General features: G+C 36.0%; 1 protein-coding gene across 2 annotated transcripts in view; it reads right to left on the bottom strand.

The window, feature by feature from the left end:
* Nucleotides 1-4,434: 4,434 nt before the first annotated feature.
* LOC110446928 (potassium voltage-gated channel protein Shaw-like) overlaps nucleotides 4,435-19,792 on the bottom strand; it is a 94,867-nt gene continuing 79,509 nt past the window's right edge. Inside the window, exons 2-3 of one of the 2 annotated variants that reach the window (XM_021492273.1) lie at nucleotides 7,202-7,467; nucleotides 4,435-6,857 (exon numbers count right to left, since the gene is read on the bottom strand). In XM_021492273.1, coding sequence (XP_021347948.1) covers nucleotides 5,712-6,857; nucleotides 7,202-7,467 — 1,412 coding nt within the window. In that variant the 3' untranslated portion in view covers nucleotides 4,435-5,711. Of the gene's footprint in view, nucleotides 6,858-7,201; nucleotides 7,468-14,075; nucleotides 16,661-16,826; nucleotides 17,093-19,792 lie in introns of those variants that run through there. The other variant, XM_021492274.1, reaches the window with a different exon arrangement.

The following is a 19,792-nucleotide window of genomic DNA, read 5'->3' as shown; positions in this document are numbered from 1 at the left end:
ATATTCTTTTTGTAACGAGCCTGTATTGAGATAAGCGGGGTATACTGTAGACAGTAAATGCTATAAAAGCGATAATAATTACGACATACGTAGTTACCATTTAGTGGATAGTAATAATTCTTAGTACGAGGCCGCGGACAAGCTTACATTGTCGTTAATACAATCCCTTGAAAACTTTTTTAATGGAAAAAGAAACGGTACGTAACAGGATAAAGAAAATGTTCGGATATTGTCTATGAAATAATGTTAAAAAAATTAAGTTGTCGAAGGTTAATTGATTAATTAAATGTTATGTTTGTCAAAGTGAAACCAACGATGATTTAAATGTGATCTATGTTAATGATGTTGACAAAACATATACTGTAAATTACACAAGAGAACAGCTACGTTATCTCAGGTTAAATACTGGTTACACGTTATCTCAGCTGTTTACCTGGCTACACGTTATCTCAGGTGACAACTGGTTACACTTTATCTCAGGTTTTTACCTGGTTACACGTTGTCTCAGGTATTTACCTGGTTACACGTTATCCTATATACTTACCTGGTTACACGTTATCTCAGGTGACAATTGGTTACATTTTATCTCAGGTTTTTACCTGGTTACGCGTTGGCTCAGGTATTTAGCTGGTTACACGTTACCCCATATATTTACCTGGTTACACGTTTTCTCAGGTGACAACTGGTTACACTTTATCTCAGGTGTATACCTGGTTACATGTTATCTTAACTGTTTACCTAGTTACACGTTATATCATGTGTCAACTGGTTACACTTTATCTAATGTTTTTACCTGGTTACACGTTGTCTCAGTTATTTACCTGGCTACACGTTATCTCAGGTTTTTACCTGGTTACACGTTATCTCAGGTATTTACCTGGTTACACGTTTCTCATGTATTTACCTGGTTACACGTTTCTCATGTATTAACCTGGTTACACGTTTCTCAGGTATTTACCTGGTTACACGTTATCTCAGGTGTCAACTGGTTACACGTTATCTCAGGTATTTACCTGGTTACACGTTATATCAGGTATTTACCTAGTTACACGTTATCGCAGATGTTTACGTGGTTATATTTTATCTCAGGTTTTTACCTGGTTACACGTTGTATCAGGTTTTTACCTGGTTACACGTTATCCCAGGTTTGTACATAGTTACACGTTATCCCAGGTATTTACCTGGTTACACGTTATCTCATGTGTTTACCTGGTTACACCTTGTCCCAGGTATTTACCTGGTTACACGTTATCTCAGGTGTTTACCTGGTTACACGTTATCTCATGTGTGTACCTGGTAACACGTTATCTCATGTGTTTACCTGGTTACACGTTGTCCCAGGTATTTACCTGGTTACACGTTATCTCAGGTGTTTACCTGGTTACACGTTATCCCAGGTATTCACCTGGTTACACGTTATCTCAGGTGTTTACCTGGTTACACGTTATCTCATGTGTCAACTGGGTACACTTTATCTCAGGTGTTTACTTGGTTACACGTTGTCCCAGGTATATACCTGGTTACACGTTATTTCAGCTGTTTACTTGTTTACACGTTATATCATGTGTCAACTGGTTACACTTTATCTCAGGATTTTACCTGATTACATGTTATGTCAGGTATGTACCTGGTTACACGTTATCTAAGGTGTTTACCTGGTTACAAGTTTTCTTAGGTATTTACCTAGTTACACATAATCTAAGGTATTTACCGGGGGAAACGTTATCGCAGGAATGTACATGGTTACACGTTATCTCAGGTATTTACCTGGTTACACGTTATCTCAGACGTTTACGTGGTTACACGTCATCTCGGGTATTTACCTGGTTACACGTTATATCAGGTATTTACCTGGTTACACGTTATATCAGGTATTTACCTGGTTACACGTTATCTCAGATATTTACCTGGTTACATGTTATCTCAGGTATTTACCTGGCTTCACATTATCTCAGGAGAACCTGGTTTCACGTTATCTCATGTGTTTACCTGGTTATACGTTATCTCATGTGTTTATCTGGTTACACGTTATCTCGGGTTTTAAATTTGGTACACGATCATGACAAAGCGATCATTTAACATTTGGCCGACGAAAGCTTTTTAAAATGCACGCACCTACATTTACATAAGACATTCATATAACAAAGTACTTCCTTAGATCGTTTCGTTCATTTTATCGTATCAATAGAGGCCGTGTTGTTATCTTAGTAAGATCTGACCACGGACGAGGTGACCGTCAGCCGTTGAAATGTTTCCTCCATATACAGTTAACGTTCATGGTATAGTGCACGTTCATATTGCATAGGCCGCACGTGAAATGGACAATATTATATTTACAAATATAATTAATCAAACAACGGGAATAACACATATCATTGGATGCAAACAATGGAATACATTTCATAAATACAAGTATTCAATACATTTGATCAAAACAATTACCCAGTAATGTGATAATTACATAAATTTAGCCGCCATGAATCGAATATTTACAAGCCATTCAAGAACACATTGAGCAAGCAGGTTTCATCTGAACGTAGTTTATAACAATGCGATGTAATGGAATATTCATATTTAAGAACAACAATGAAAGTTAAGAATGTCAATAAACACACTGTTGAGAACCCTTTGTTAATTGGTATGTGATTGTGAACTACAAGTACACACTGTAATTAAAAGTGTTCCCTGTTTTGAAATAAATACATTTCATTCTTCCTAAGTAAGGTACAATATCTACCACGTGACAGAGACTATTTTTTTATATATGATTTTTAATGTGTGAGTGCAGTGACAAAGTGAAAACGATAAAATCAAACGGTGTATGTGAACACACTCAGAAGCATGAACAATGTGCTTTGGCACGACTGGTCGACAACTATGTATAAGGTTTAAACGATGGTAATACACGGAGATGTCGTGGAAATGACGCGGTGATTCTGTAACAGTACAGGTCATGATTCCTGGGCCCGTAGTTATGAATCCGTTCTCATGCTCAAGTATGGATTCTGTGCTCAAACCAGCATTCTTAGAACTCGCGTTATTCATGTCAAATGACCAAAGAGTCAAAACTTAACACTGAAACAGTGATTTGCTTTAAGTCTCTTCAAATGTTTTTCCAAATCATTGACAAAATAAGATTTGTTTATTGATTTAAAGCCAGAACAAAACAGTCAGGCTTGAGCACCAAATTCCATACTTGAGAATGAGAACGGTTTCATGAATACGGGCCCTGGTGACTTTGCCCACTAGCCTAATATATCTATATCTGATGTTCGTTTTACACTGCGCTGAATAATGCTATCTATGATAATAAACAGACAATAAAATAATGTTTTTGCAGAGAAGTCGCATGACAAAATTAGACAATGGAGATGAGTGAAAAAGATCACGTGCAATTTTCAATCGCACAAACTTATCATCTCCAAGTTGATTCCTATCTTAAATCCGGAATTATTGTTTGAGCAATACTGGCCGGTTTATGTTCACAGCAATGACTGTTTATTGTTAAAAATAAAGTTTTCGGTAAATATATCGGGTTTTCATCTTGATGTCACGGGGACGTCAAGAAATTTGGCCGTGGAGACAAAAGTATATAAGTGTTCAAAATGTTTTAAATGTATATAAATACCTCTGTGTTTTTCATGTTAAGCATAGTGCTCTGTTTGTATAGTGTAATTGTAATATACACAACTGTTTTACATGTAACGATATTGTATACTATGGTTTTTCATGTCAATATATAAATAAATGTACCACTTTTTGACATATAATGGTAATGTATACCATTTGTTTACATATAAATGTAATGTATACCATTTTTGACATGTTATTATAATGTTTACCATTTTTGACATGTTATTATAATGTATACCATTTTTGACAGGTTATTGTATTGCATGCCACTCTATGACATATATTTGTAATATATACCATTTTTGACATATAAATGTAAATTTATACTTCTGTTTCATATGTAAGTATTATGTATACCAATGTTTTAAATGTAATTGTAATGTATATCTTTTGTGGCTCTTATCAATATTAGGTATAACATTTTGGAGACGTACTATACCTACGTAATATAGACGCAATCTATACTTCTATTTGACATTAGGTAATGTGCTGCAATGTGTTTGACATGTAATTGACACAATTATAATCCTCTGTATAGGACGTTAACGTATACCATCGTATTTGATAAAACACTATGTGATGAATCACATATTAGCTGTACTGCCATGGACATCAACTGATCACGGTCGGTTTATTATCAGAGTTTAAATACATCTATTGATTCAAATCTGAAGTTAAATACTATTTCATAATAGAAATGACATTATTGCTAAACGGCATTATTCTTTTGGCGTCGGATTGCTATTCTACTTTTGAAAATATGTTACTACTAGTTTTCAGCAATATTTCACTATCTTAAAATATGACGATTATGATTTTTTTTTTTCCAAAGAAATTTGGACCTTACCTAGATATCATTAATTACAGAACACAAAAAAAAATGTCAGCGCCGAAATATTAAAAATGGTTTCAGTCTTAGTTTGAGCCAATAAAATTGATCTGCACATTTAATCGAACAGCTATACTATGTTGTATGGGGCTCATTCGATTACGGACACGCGTGTTTGTTGACGTCTGAATTGACTGTGTACGTCCAGGCAAGGGAAAACCTGAAAACTCTTGATTTTAAAGTACACCCGTTTTAGTTAAGATTCATTTACAGCATACTGTTTATTTTATAGTTATCCGTTTTCAACACATTAAAACAATGTATTCTTCCCACGAACTCTTAAACATACTAAAAGTCAGTGAAAATTCGTGTTTTGGTTTTGAATCCTGTGGCGTATGTCACTTCTCAGTGACGGTGGATGCAATGCTTTTATGGAGTATTGCTCTTAACATGCACATGAAGACAAGGTGGTTAAACATAGATCCTATACAAAGTTGCGAGCTATACAAAGTGCTTGATAACGCTCACTCTGGGAAGAGCATTATCTACATTGTGCGATTCTGGTGCATCACAGGATATTAGAATCCATGGGAATGACAGCAAGTAAAGAAATATTATAAAAATGAGTGATGTTGTGATGTAGTGTTAATGAATAGGATGATTCTACCATTGGACTTCCTAAATTTATCAAAATCTTAGTGCTTAGAGTGAGTTTCATAAGCCTGTTCTATCCAAATCCTTTCAAATACACGCTTCATTAATTTTCAATTTTTACTGCAAGTTTATCAATATTGGCGATGTCTGCTTTGTTTATTTTAAATGATATGTTTATGGTCAAATCCTGCTTTTGAAATGCCTACAGTAGCTATGTCATAAACGATAATGCTACAATTGATGTGCGGAAAAAAGTGACGCATCACCAAAGTGAAGAAACAAATAGAAAGTATGGTGATCGTAGAAAGATCCAAAGAGCTCGGAGAGTCTTAAATCGAATACTTTTATCTAGTAATTCATACTTATAAGATGTGTTTAGTTCATTTACCACCTGGGTTCGGTTTAAAACTTTGAAGAATTGAGTAGCTCCTTGGGTCGTCACTAATTGACTACAAACACTTTTTTGTCCGAACATCAAATAATAGGATCACAATCACAATTTCTTGTGGAGGGAATCGTTGTTTCGATGCCAAACAGATATTTTTCTCCGTTTGATTGTGAATGTGAACATTCTGTTGGTAAGACATATTGTGTGCTACAATAGTGTTTCTCCCGCATAACCGACCCCGTCGTCAGAGCGCGCTTTATCACTGTTGGATCTGTGTAAGTCAAATTCAGAATTTCTAATGATTACGTCGTTAAGTGATGTGGCCTCAGTTAACTTTTGGAAGTGCTTATACTTTGGTGATTTTCTTCCTGGGAAGTTCCTGAGTGTAGCATGGCCGTTCATGTAGGTTTCTATAACAGAACCATTGGACGGCTTCCTTTTTTCCTCCAGTAACGAGATCGTTCCGTAACCGTCCTCCTCAGAATGACTGATCATGGTTTCTTCCTTATAAGGATTGTTCACACACGTGCTCATACTGTCTCTGTACCTGTCCCGCTCCTCCTCCTTTGTACCACGTGATCGCACATGCGTGTAGAAGAGCGTGAAGTTGTTTGATATAACAGGAATGGTAAGCGCTACCATCAATACACCGCTAACAGCACAAGCGGCCCCTACAACGTAACCGATAGGCTGGGTTGGGAAAACGTCACCGTACCCTACTGTAGTCATAGTAATAAGGGCCCACCAAAATCCCATTGGAATTGTGTTGAACGTATCACTAGGACGAACAGCGTCCTTTCGTTCTGCATAGTAAATCATGGATGCAAACACAAGCATGCCGATCAGGAGGAATATAGCAAGCATGAGCAACTCTTGAACACTGGCTTTGAGAGCATAAACCAATATCTTCAATGCTTGGTAGTGTTTCACGAGGTGCATTATTCTAAACATTCTCACTATTCTTAACAAGAACATGATCTCAATCACGAGTCGCCCATTTACGTAACACGAGTTTAAATCCTCGGTATTAAAGATGAGAAGTTGCATATACAACGGAACTAACGCTAAAAGATCGATTATATTCATCATAGAACGGACAAAACGCACTTTCTCCGGTGCAAAAGAGAACCTGACCGCCAATTCGATAGTAAAGTACACAGTACAAATGATGTCTAGAATGTTGAGAGCCTCGTTTTGAGTCATTGCCTGCGCTTGTGCACTTCCAGAACATCCGCCCGTTGCATTGACGTCACGAGTGACATTTCGCATCGGTTTTTGCAGCATAGGTAAAGTCTCCAGGCAGAAACCAAGAATAGAAATTATCACAAACAACAGCGAAACAACGCCATAGATCTGTAATCAAAACAAAGAACAATCAGCTTTATACAGGGAAACAACATCATCCATGAGAAAGCAGAACAATAATCTGCATGCACAGTTATTCATTATAACAATTTTTGACATTATCCAGAATCTAGTTATGAATATATCGCAATTCTACATTAATAATGTGTGAAATTTAAAAAAAATCACACACAAAAAACGGAAAACTACTTTTGTTTGATATATAATAAACATTCGCATAGCAATGAAAAAAAAATAGTATTGAGTTGTTTAGATACATTTCGTGACCATCGGAACACTACTTCATTCAAGCATTGATATGTTTCCAGTCGCCATTTATTTTTCTTACTTACCATAGCTATTCTCGATGTCCTTGGATGTTCCAAGATCATCCATATTTTCATCTGAAACCGCTTCCATCCTATATACTGATCGATGTTAATGTGCACGCGTTCCTTCTCCAGACTTCGGTTGAACGAGTCGAGAATAGCTTTGTTCTCGATGTATGAACGGTAGTGTCGCCAGCAGCAGGATTTGATACAGTACTGGTTGACATGCCAGTAGTCGAGCTCTCGCTTCACCACGGCACCACATACTTCTAACGGGACGTGGAGTTCTCCTGTAACGACACAAACATCACACAATGCAGTCTCACAAACCCCAGCGTATGGTCTGAAATATCACGACACTTGTTCATACAATAGGTTAATTACTTGCAAGAAATATTTCATATTTTGTGAGTATGTGTGATCACTTCTAAACTTGATAATGCTGTGTTTAGCTCTCGCTGCTATACAAAGCTCAATTCTGAAACATTGTTGCTATAGTAAGACAATCGTATCTGCCAGGATGCCATTATTTAGTAGTGTCCTCGGAGTGTGTGCGATAAAATACAAATAACTGATGTAAGGGAAGTTACTCGTCCTATTTCTGCTTAAGTGCAGTACAGAGATTTGCATGTATATACTTTTTTCAATATATTTAACTAATTGACACAGATTTAAGCAGGATACACATTTAAAACGTGCCTTTTATATATCCACATATTCAGAAAATGGCCAAGCTTCTCATATTTAGATAATGAGGTTGGCTGCCGTTGATGATGACAACCTTTTCTTGATACAACATTTAGGAAAAGAGAAATATAAAAAGAAATAATGAAAACGTTGGTGAAGAATTTTAAAAAAGAACAGAAATTGCAGAATGTCACTTGACATACAAATTTATTCATAAAAGTGAAATTCAACATTTGTCTGCAAAATCGTCAAACAAAAAAAACAAGTTACACAATGTAAACTTTTGATATCATGAATACATAACAAAACAAGTGATCTGGTGTAACGAACTGTCGGTAATATAGTGCAGAAACACAGGCTTCTGTGTGACGCACTACTGAAACTACAGTGAAATAGCAGACGACGTAGTGCTTGCCTCTATTAATCGAAGGCTCTATAACTTAAGGATATTCCTTGATTATAGTTTTCCATTTGAAAGCATAATTGAAGTTAAGGAAAAACGAAAGATAAGGATTTCCCATCATATACAGAACAGTCGTGAAGCTGGGGCCTAATAGGCCTATTGTAGTGAAGAAGCAGACGACACCTGTGTGACGCGCTACTGACATGATAGTGTGGATGCAGACTATACATGTGTGACGCACAACTGACACGATAGCAACAGACGACACATGTGTGATGCGCTACTGACACTAAGGGAAGTAGCAGACGACACCTGTGTGACGCGCTACTGACACAATAGTGGGGATGCAGATGACACTTGTGTGACGCGCTACTGACATGATAGTGTGGATGTAGACTATACCTGTGTGACGCGCTACTGACACGATATTTAAGTAGTAGACTACAGCTGTGTGACGCACAACTGACACGATTGCAATATACAAAACCTGTGTGATGCGCTACTAACACCATAGTGAAGTAGCAGACGACACCTGTGTGACGCGCTACCGACACGATAGTAGCAGACGACACATCCGTGATGAGCTACAGACACTTAGTGAAGTAGCAGACGACACCTGTGTGACGCGCTATTGACAGGATAGTGAAGTAGCAGACGACACATTTGCGGTGCGTTTCTAGCACGTCAAATGTAGACGACACATGTGTGACGCGCTACTGACACGATAGTTAAGTTGTAGACTACAGCTGTGTGACGCACAACTAACACGATAGCAATAGACAAAACCTGTGCGACGCACTACTGACACGACAGTGAAGTAACAGACGACACGTGTGCGATGCGTTACTGACAATTTGGTGAAGTAGCGGACAACACCTGTATGACGCGCTACAAACAATTTGGTGAAGTAGCAGACGACACCTGTGTGACGCGCTACAAACAATTTGGTGAAGTAGCAGACGACACCTGTGTGACGATCAATTGACAATTTGGTGAAGAATCAGACGACATCTGTGTGACGCGCTACTGACAAGATGGTGAAGTAGCATACGACACTTGTGTGACGCGCTACTGACATTATAGTGAAGTAGCAGACGACACCTGTGTGACGCGCTACTTACACGATAGTGTGGATGTAGACGACATCTACGGAATGCGCTACTTTAACAATAGTGAAGTCGCAGACGACACCTGTGTGACGCGCTACTGACACGATAGTAGCAGACGACACATGTGTGACGCGCTACTGACACGATGGTGAACTAGCAGATGTTTGTGTTGCCGCTAATTGTTTTAGTATAACACTGCTAAATAATCGTAATGTATCAGCTATTAAATATAAGGGGAAAATATACTTCTCCATAGTAAACTAGCTTATTTGTTGGGTATGTATAAACTTATTAATATTACATATCAAACTTGTTTTATTTTGAAATTCCCCTTTTGTTAATAATCAATGTTCCTCGTGTACGATATGGTGACGTAGGGTAAGGTTTGGTAAGAGTATGAACTTCTAGAGAAAACAATGTACTATTGTGTATTAGCCTAAGAGAAAGGTAACAATTATGTAACGATGTTAGCGTTTGAGCCTTGGTAATTTAGAAGAAAGATATTTTATCTATCTATCTATCATATTCCCAACCTTTTTTCTGTTTGTAATCATTCTTCGTTAGTGATAATAACAAGATTTTCCGGGTAGGGATATAAATCATTTTTAGCATAATCCATTTTATGGAAGAGAATGTTTTAATTTGAAATTAAAAGAATGTTTAAATTAAAACATAAATTAAATTTGTCCGACGTAAATGATGATACAATGATGAGTATCAGTATATTAACTCATTATTAGTCATTCACCCTTGACGACACATTTGAACTCTTCCTATTCAAAGGTTAGAATGGTTCGTTATAACATTTCAGGGATGAATGAGTTAAAGAAAGTTCATGAACCAAGAAATTAACATTACAGAAAAGCCTGTACCAATTACTTGACGGAATACCATTAAACCATTATTTATCATAACAGAATATCACGGTAGAGTATTTTGCATTCAGGAAATTCCTGTACATGTACCCTTCATTACATTAGAAAATATCCCTATCAAGTATTTTACATTACAGCCCTGTATCTAACATTATGCATTACAGTTAGTAGTATGTCAACATGTCTTTTCTACGTTTAATTTTTACCTGTATCGCTGACTTGTTTTTTTGGCGTTTATAATTTCCCATAATATCACAATCTTTTCGTCATTTTCATCTTTAAATGACACAACTTTTAAACAACTTTTTTGAACAAGTCGAGGTGACAACTGGTCTCTCTAACCAGGCATTGTATCACTCATATAAAATTGATTTTCACAATTTAAGTTATGGTTGATATTTTTGAGTTATGTAAAGATTTCGGAGTTTCCTGCTAATGCTTTAAAGGTGCTCTTTTATGTTGGGGGAGGAAAAGGGGGGGGGGCGGCTAAGCCGAAACAACAAAATATACTCAACTCGCGAAATATTTCCAGGAACACTCATTACGCTTTAACTTGTGAACTTGAATGTTTCAGTCTATTCATTCATATTACATATGATATCTTAAAAAAGTATCATCGTTTACGTCCGGCGATTATCTTATCTTGATTGAAACCACATTTAAGACCCCCCGCGCGCTAATATCCGGACCAACTAGAGTGATTATTTAAGTTGAAAAAACTTGTTTCATAATTGTTGTAAAATAAATAAAGATGATACATATTTGATCTTAAATGAAGATTTTTGTTTTCAAATGTTAATTTTTAAATTTTCCAAGGACGACACAAGGCAGCATGCTTTTTTAAATACCGCCAACATTCACAGAATAATCGCCAAAAATGCCCATGAGAAAAATGGAATATATCGACATAGCGTGCATAATACATTTAAATAACATTGATAAATCTGTAACAGAATGTTTGTAAGGTTAGAAAAGCATATTTAACGAAAAATAAAGTAACTATAGGAATTACCCCGTCTCCTTACAACACCAGAGTATCAGTTATTTAAAGCTATACAATTTTTATTGAATAAAAACCCGGGTAGCTAGAGGTACCCTCAATATCAACGGTCGTCAAAACGTCATTTGCAAAGAGAACACATAAAAAAGGCAAGAAATCAAAATCACAATACCCGTTATTGGCAAGCTTGATTACACATTGTATCATACAAAAGAAACACCTTATAAAAAAGTGCTTTTGTCATGTACAATGGATAAGCAAAGATGAAATAAACAATCAAGAAAAACAATTAAAAGAAATTAATACAAATCTTTGTAAATGGTAAAGTTTTGAATATTAGAATATGTATATAACTTATAAGTCGCCAACGTGTCATATATTTGAAACATAACCGGCTGTCCCATTACAAATATGAGCTTATCAGAACTAAATAATTTACATCTTCAACGGATAATGAATAATTTCAATTCACTTAGAAATGTGCATACTAACCCCTAACAGATGGATGCATATGGATACACAATAAAACATGCATATTAATAAATTGGCGCTGATCGTTGATCTAAAACAATTACACGAGTATCTCTAAATTAATTAATTATTCGAGAATGGATCTCATTAAAGGGTGTTCCTATAGTTCGTACACTCACCATCCGGACGAGTATGTGTCGTGAAAACAGGTTTTCAAACTAGTAAGTGCAATCATTCGTTATTCTAGAATGTGCTGAAACTTACGAAGTTTCAGTTTAAACCTCAAATTCATATCCTATAAAATAAAACAATCATGAACGAAATGAAAAGTGGGGTGAAAATTACACGACAGCAAGACGGCCCTGTCTATGTGCATGGGGATATTGTGTTTAAAACAATCGTGCTGTGACGTCATTTTGCATAGACTGCCAGTGATATCTACTCATTTATATTAATTTTACAAATGGAAAGTTTCAGAAGAATCATTGAGTATACACATCACCGTATATAGACCTTACACCTACCATACACCAGAAACTGTCTTATATAGCCGCCATTTAATTTGATATTCACAGAGCGATTCAAAGACAAATTGAGCAAGCATGTTCCTTTCTCCGCTTTAAATAATTCAAAAAGATTAAATGCAAAAGTTAATAAAAACGATAAATACATATTAAAAGGTCCTTACGTCACACGATGAATGGCGACATGGATTCTTCATCAACAGACATTAAAAACTTGCTTGAATATCACAATAACAAAAATGCATCCACTTTGTTATACCTTACTTTACATATACATAGATCATAATTAAGAAATGCATTAAATCTCCGTAGCTTTTTGCTTACATTTTCTCTTAGTTTGGTATAAAATTGGTTAAAAATGACAGTAACACAGCCGAACAATTACATATAAAATGGCTAGGTGCATATGAATACACTCGGAAGCATAAACAAGGTGATTTGGCACAAATGGTCAACACATATCAAAATCAATTATAACAATATTTAAAAAAAAGAAAAGAAAAAAAAAAGAAAGAAAATGAATGACAATAAAGACACGCGCAATAATGACCGATACAACCGCTATTCTTTCCATATCATTAACATTTTACTGTATATAGCCCATACATGTCTTGTCGCGTTGTCATAACTATTACACATTAGCAACGGGGTAAATCATTAACAGAGAGTAGTGATGTTTAAAGCATATATCCAAGAGTTAGCTGTTAAAGCAAACCACAGGTAGTCCTACGGAATGTTTGTGGAACAATTTATAATAAACCTGACAAAATGATACCAGCTAATGGATCACTCCCGAAACTATTTATGTTAATTGTTTGTATGACTACCAAAACAAACTACTTCAATGGCTAACGGTGTGTGGATCAGCTGTGTCCCATCAAAATCTGATTGAATTAATGTACTGTCTCCCATAAATATCTAATGGTATGTGGATCAGCTGTCTCTGGTCAATATCTAATAGTGTGTACGGATCAGCACGTTCCTGTCAATATCTAATGATGATTAGATCAGCACATTCCTGTCAATAATTAATGGTGTGTAGATCAACTGTCTCCTGTCAATACCTAATGATGTGTTGATCAGCTGATTCCTGTCACTATTTAATGGTGCGGATGAATTGTCTCCCATTAATATCTGATGGTGTGTGGATCAGCTGTCTACCGCCAATAACTAATGGTGTATGGATCAGCTGTTTACCGTCGATATCTTATAATGTGTGCATCAGCAATCTCCTGTCACTGTTTAATGGTGTATGGATCAGCTGTCTACCGCCAATATCTTAGTGAGTGTGGATCAGCAATCTCCTGTTACTGTTTAATGGTATATGGATCAGCTTTCTCAAGTCAATATTTAGTTGTGTGTGGATCAGCTGTCTCCTGTCACTGTTTAATGGTATGTGGATCAGCTTTCTCAAGTCAATATTTAGTTGTGTGTGGATCAGCTGTCTCCCGTCAATATGAAATTGTGTGAGAATAAACTCTCTCCTATTAAAATGTAATAGTTTTTGTTGATAACCTGTCAATATAAAATGCCTTTTTAATCGTAGAAATAGTTGAATGGCTTAATTAATTCAACAAGTACATAGCAGGTTTTGTAAACAAAACCACTTCAGACAGTTAATGGGCAGTGTAAATATAATACTCAGACCTTTGTCATTCTAGTAGTCCAGATATAGTCCTGACTGAACACAACATCAGTAACTCTCAACTAATGTTCGCCTGCACATTTTTCTTAAGACATCTTCTTTATATCCATTTTTGTAGCAATATACAAACCATAAGGAATCAATCATGTTATTCAAAAACAGGAACAAGTTGAATAGGGTGCCATTTGCTTCAAGCTTCATTGGGTCAATATTTTATTTAAGTCAAAGTGTGAGTTTTATCCGCTGAATATATATAATGTGATCGTTGATATATGTACAATTTGTTGACTTTCTTTAATCGTATAATTTGTTGACTTTCTTTAACCATACAATTTGTTTGACTACTTTAACCGTTCAAATTGTAAGGCCTCATTAAACTGTACAAGTTTCTTTAAATATCTTAACCGTACAATTTGTTTGACTTTATTTAACCGCACAATCTGTTTGGATTTCTTTGACCATTCAAATTGTAAGGCTTCATTAAATTGTACAAGTTTGTTTAAATTTCTTTAACCGTGCAATTTTTTTGGATTTCGTTGACCGAACAATCTGTTTTACTTTCTTTAAACGTACATTATTTTGTATATACTTGTGTGTACAATGAACTAGTTATACGTGTACTTGTAATCATGATAAGGACCACCAATGATTGTGGATATGTTTAGGTGTGCTTGCAACCACGATGAAATCAACAAATATTGTGTGTATATATGTGTATAGGTGTAATTATGATGAGAACCACGAATTGTTGTATATGTTTATATGTGTATAGGTGTAATCATAATAAGAACCACCAATTGTTGTAAATGTTTATATGTGTGTAGGTGTAATCATGATAAGAACCACCAACTGTTGTATATACATATATGTGTGTAGGTCTAATCATAATAAGAACCACCAATTGATGTTTGTATTTATGTGTTTACGTGTAATCATGATAAGAACCACCGATACTTGTCTATATATAACTGTGTACGTGTAATCATGATAAAAACCACCAATACTTGTTTGTAGATATGTATAAACATGTAATCATGATAAGAACCACCGATACTTGTGTGTATATACTTTTGTACGTGTAATCATGATAAGAACCACCAACTGTTGTATATGTTTATATGTGTATAGGTTAAATTATGATGAGAACCACCAATTGTTGTATATATATATTTGTCTGTGTACGTATAGTCATGATAAGAACCACCAATACCTGTGTGTATATATGTGTGTACGTGTAAAAATCAATCAATTGCCGTGTTTAAGAAAAAATGGGGATTAAGAACAATTCGCTTGACAGGCCGAAATTTCACGAACATTCCTCAACTTGAGTTTTTTTCCAATTAGGTGTCATACTAGGTGATGTTCGGTAAGTGGGTTTTTTCAAGGAAGGTGTTATCTTTTAATTTAAGGAAAGTTGCCGTCATAATGTTAACCTTTCTTGAAAACACTTTCGTATATTAAGTAAAGTTCATGAAACTTGGGCCATGTAACGTAAAATAGGAATCATCTGGATATGTTTGATAATATACAGGTTTTAAATGTTCCACAGCCCTTGTAGAGTTGAGGATCGCAATGCCTAGTTAAGTTCTGCCATACGATTGTCGTCTAAACGAAAGAAAAGTTAATCGGATGTTACAAAACTGTTTCCTCCGAATAGGTGACACCATCGTCGGAACGAGCTTTTTCATAAGCCCTATGTAAGTCAAAATCGGAGTTTCGAATAACAACATCCTTCAGGGACGTTGCCTCTTTAATTGTTTTGAAATATTTATACTTTGGCGATTCCTTCCCGGAGAAATGTTTAATTGTCGCATGTCCATTCATGTACGTTTCTATGTATGATTCTTCGGGTGGATTTCTGTTGCCAACAACTGTGATTGTCCCGTATCCATCCTCGTCCGAATTTGTGAGCAATGAGTTCTCCCGGAAAGGGTTATTTACGCACGTGCTCCGACTTGTTCTGTATTTGTCGCGCTCCTCTTCTTTTGTACCACGTGATCGCACATGCGTGTAGAAGAGCGTGAAGTTGTTTGATATTACAGGTATGGTAAGCGCTATCATCAATACACCACTGACAGCACAAGCGGCCCCTACAACGTAACCGATAGGCTGTGTGGGTGTAATGTCACCGTACCCTACCGTAGTCATAGTAATAAGGGCCCACCAAAATCCCATTGGAATTGTGTTGAATTTGTCGCTTGGTTGAACAGCGTCCTTTCGTTCTGCATAGTAGATCATGGATGCAAACACAAGCATGCCGATGAGGAGGAATATAGCAAGCATGAGCAACTCTTGAACACTGGCTTTGAGAGCATAAACCAATATCTTCAATGCTTGGTAGTGTTTCACGAGGTGAAAAATTCTGAACATTCGAACAATTCGTAAGACAAACATGATTTCGATCATTAAACGTTCGTTTACATAACAAAACTGTAAATGGTCAGTGTTGAACACTAATTGCATATACAGGGGAACCAACGCTAACAAATCTATGATGTTCATCATAGATCGAACAAACCGAATTTTTTCCGGTGCAAATACAAATCTCACTGCCAATTCTATTGTGAAATACGCAGTGCATATGATGTCGAGTATATTGAGACCCTCGTTTTGAGTCATGACCTGTACTCTCTGTGACCCATCGCCGCACGTGGAGGTCGTGTTATCGGAGCGCGTGATGTTCCTCATTGGCCTGAGAATAGGAAGCGACTCCAAACAGAATCCAAGGATTGACACAATGACAAACAGTAGAGAGACCACGCCATATATCTACAATGGAAAAACAGGAAGGAAGTAGAACTTTATTTCAACTTTGTTAATTATCATACGCATGCGCATTTTGAAAAGTCAATTCTCAGAATTCTAAAATCTATTTGATTTTCACACTTTCATATATATCTTATTCATTATACAATAAGAAATATCAATAGCTCACCATGGCAAGTCGTGATGTCCTAGGGTGTTCTAGAATGAGCCAAATTTTCATCTGAAATCGCTTCCATCCTTCATACTCGTCGATGTTGACGTAAAAACGCTCCTTCTCGAGACTGCGGTTGAAGGAATCGAGAATAGCTTTGTTCTCGATGTATGAACGGTAGTGTCGCCAGCAGCAGGATTTGATACAGTACTGGTTGACCTGCCAGTAGTCGAGTTCCCGCTTCACCACGGCACCGCATACTTCTAACGGAACGTGAAGTTCTCCTATATCAACAAAAACACACTGTAATATTAAGATGCCTTTACAAGAGTTAAGTCCCTTTGTTGGTGTAATGATAAACAGCATTACTCTCCACCGTACGTTAAAGTGGTCCACTGATAGAAGAATTTACGCATGACTACAGGAAGAATTATTAACATACCATGAACGTCTAGTAGCCATGACGTGATAACTCAGAATTAAAGCATTTTGGAAATTACAGACAACATATTATCTTAACATAAAATCATTAATTATAATGCATATTTTTGATATATTTACATATAAATAAGATGTTATAGGATTTAACTATTTTGTATTGTGATAATGACATGAAATTCCAAATCAAAAGCAATTGACAAAATGTCACTTACAGTCATTTATAATTTGAGAATCTATTAATTTCATTTAAGATATACATATTTGTTTCAAATGTGAAAAGACCTTTTTACTTTAACTTTTTTCTGCAAACATTAAAACTTCCATTTACAAAATAATTAGCCAAAAAGTCTTTTTCAGTTTTCTTAAATACAAAATTAACATTATTTTGATAATAAAACATGCATGCAAACTCAAGGTTTTAATAAATCAATGTTGACATTGGTCACATCTGGCCCTTTTGACCACACTAGGTCGGTATTATCTAGGGGTTATGGAGATCTATGAAGATCTATGAAGACAAAATATATAGGATCAACTCATTTCGAAGCTATACAATGTCAAAAAAGCAATGTTAACCAAAGTTTAGCAAAACTCACACAAAATCAGCCATGCGTTAGTGTGTACCATGACTACGAGCGATATGAAGGACGAATAGATACGCGCCATACACATACCCGTGACCTTGGCGTATTTACATGATGACGGTCATAAAAACCAAATTCACGTGATAGGAACTGTATTGCAGACTAGTTGATGACGGATAAACTCAATCATATATCATTATAGTATTGTTGGGCCGTAACTGACGAGTAACTTAATATTTAGTATGTTAGAAAACTTGACTATGACAAGACGTAGTAAATTTCGATTTTAAAATAATTAACTACTTATAACTGACCAATGAACTACATATTTTCTGAGCAATGAACAACTATGAACTGAAAATGGACGACTATTAACTGACCAACCATCTGTTATGTATTAACTGACCGAACTACTATTAAATAACTATTGAATTGCTACATGTATTTACTGACCAATGAATTCTACATGTATTTACTGACCAATGAACTACCATTTACTAAACAATGAACCGCTTAATATTATCTGATCAATGAACTGCTACATGTATTTACTAACCAATGAACGGCTAAACATTTCTGACCAGTGAACTGCTACATGTATTTACTGACTAATGAACTATTATTTTCTGACCAATGAACTGCTACATGTATTTACATATCATTGAACTGCTATGGACTGACCAGTGAACTGCTACATGTATTTACATACCAATGAACTGCTACGGACTGACCAGTGAACTGCTACATGTATTTACATACCAATGAACTGCTATGGACTGACCAGTGACCTGCAACATGTATTTACATACCAATGAACTGCTATGGACTGACCAGTGAAGTGCTACATGTTTTTACATACCAATGAACTGCTATGTACTGACCAGTGACCTGCAACATGTATTTACATACCAATGAACTGCTATGGACTGACCAGTGAACTGCTACATGCATTTACATATCAATGAACTGCTATGGACTGACCAGTGAACTGCTACATGTATTTACATATCAATGAACTGCTCTGGACTGACCAGTGAACTTATGTTTATTGTCCAGTGAGTTACTCGCTACTGACCAGTGTGAGAATACAGAACACATGATTCTTCTTATGAAGCGTTAACCTTACCGATGTAACTTTGTCAATATGAACCAAATAACCCTACAAATATACACAGTATGATCCTTCGACCTTTGTTTAATCGCTGATAAAATAATGCAGAGGTTATAAAATCAATATATTTGAACATATCATGCGGTTTTAGGATTTAACTTTGAAATAGAACCAAAATACTGTGTTGAAAGAGGATAAAATGTGTGCAGATTTGCATAAAGTGAAAACGAATATATGTAGCGTTTGAAAACATTACCTTTCACTTGTTATAAAAATCGGATAACTCTGTTAAGTCATTTGCAATTTGAGTTTATTTTTTAATTGCAAATGCTTTAACACGTAGAAATGTAAGTTGTTGTTTTTTTTTTTTGCACGATATATCTATTTTTAGAGATGCACGTATTATTGCTATAATCACGTGCGTGGTACGTGAATGACACGTCATCACGCCGTACCAAAGCTAACTCGTGTTAACAAATCAAGCCGTGCGTTAGTGCGTTGGTGACTTCCGGTATGCTGTTGTGCGTTAACATGTTGATAAAAAATGTTAAGGAAAGGTCAAAGGCTGAATTTTAAATGTTGCTCAAATCAAAGTTAAATAACTTAAAATAACTTCAAAAGAATGTGCAAGCTTGTTTAAGAAAAGTAGAGTAAATGAATTACTTCCCCTTTACACAGCTGATCAGCTAGCCACTGGTGGCCTATCAAACAAATTTCCTGAAATGGCCCGAAATGTTCGTTCTGACGCCAAAAGAGAAAGACACTTATGACGTAATGCATGTGCTTAGATCATCTGGTCACGTGACAACCAATCACCGATGGGATGGAACTGAAACACGTGATCATCT

This window comes from Mizuhopecten yessoensis, unplaced genomic scaffold (assembly GCF_002113885.1).
Source record: "Mizuhopecten yessoensis strain PY_sf001 unplaced genomic scaffold, ASM211388v2 scaffold3053, whole genome shotgun sequence".
In the NCBI taxonomy this organism is placed as follows: Eukaryota; Metazoa; Mollusca; class Bivalvia; order Pectinida; family Pectinidae; genus Mizuhopecten; species Mizuhopecten yessoensis.
The sequence above is the reverse complement of the archived record's forward strand: the minus strand, read 5'-3'. Positions and strand labels throughout refer to the sequence as shown.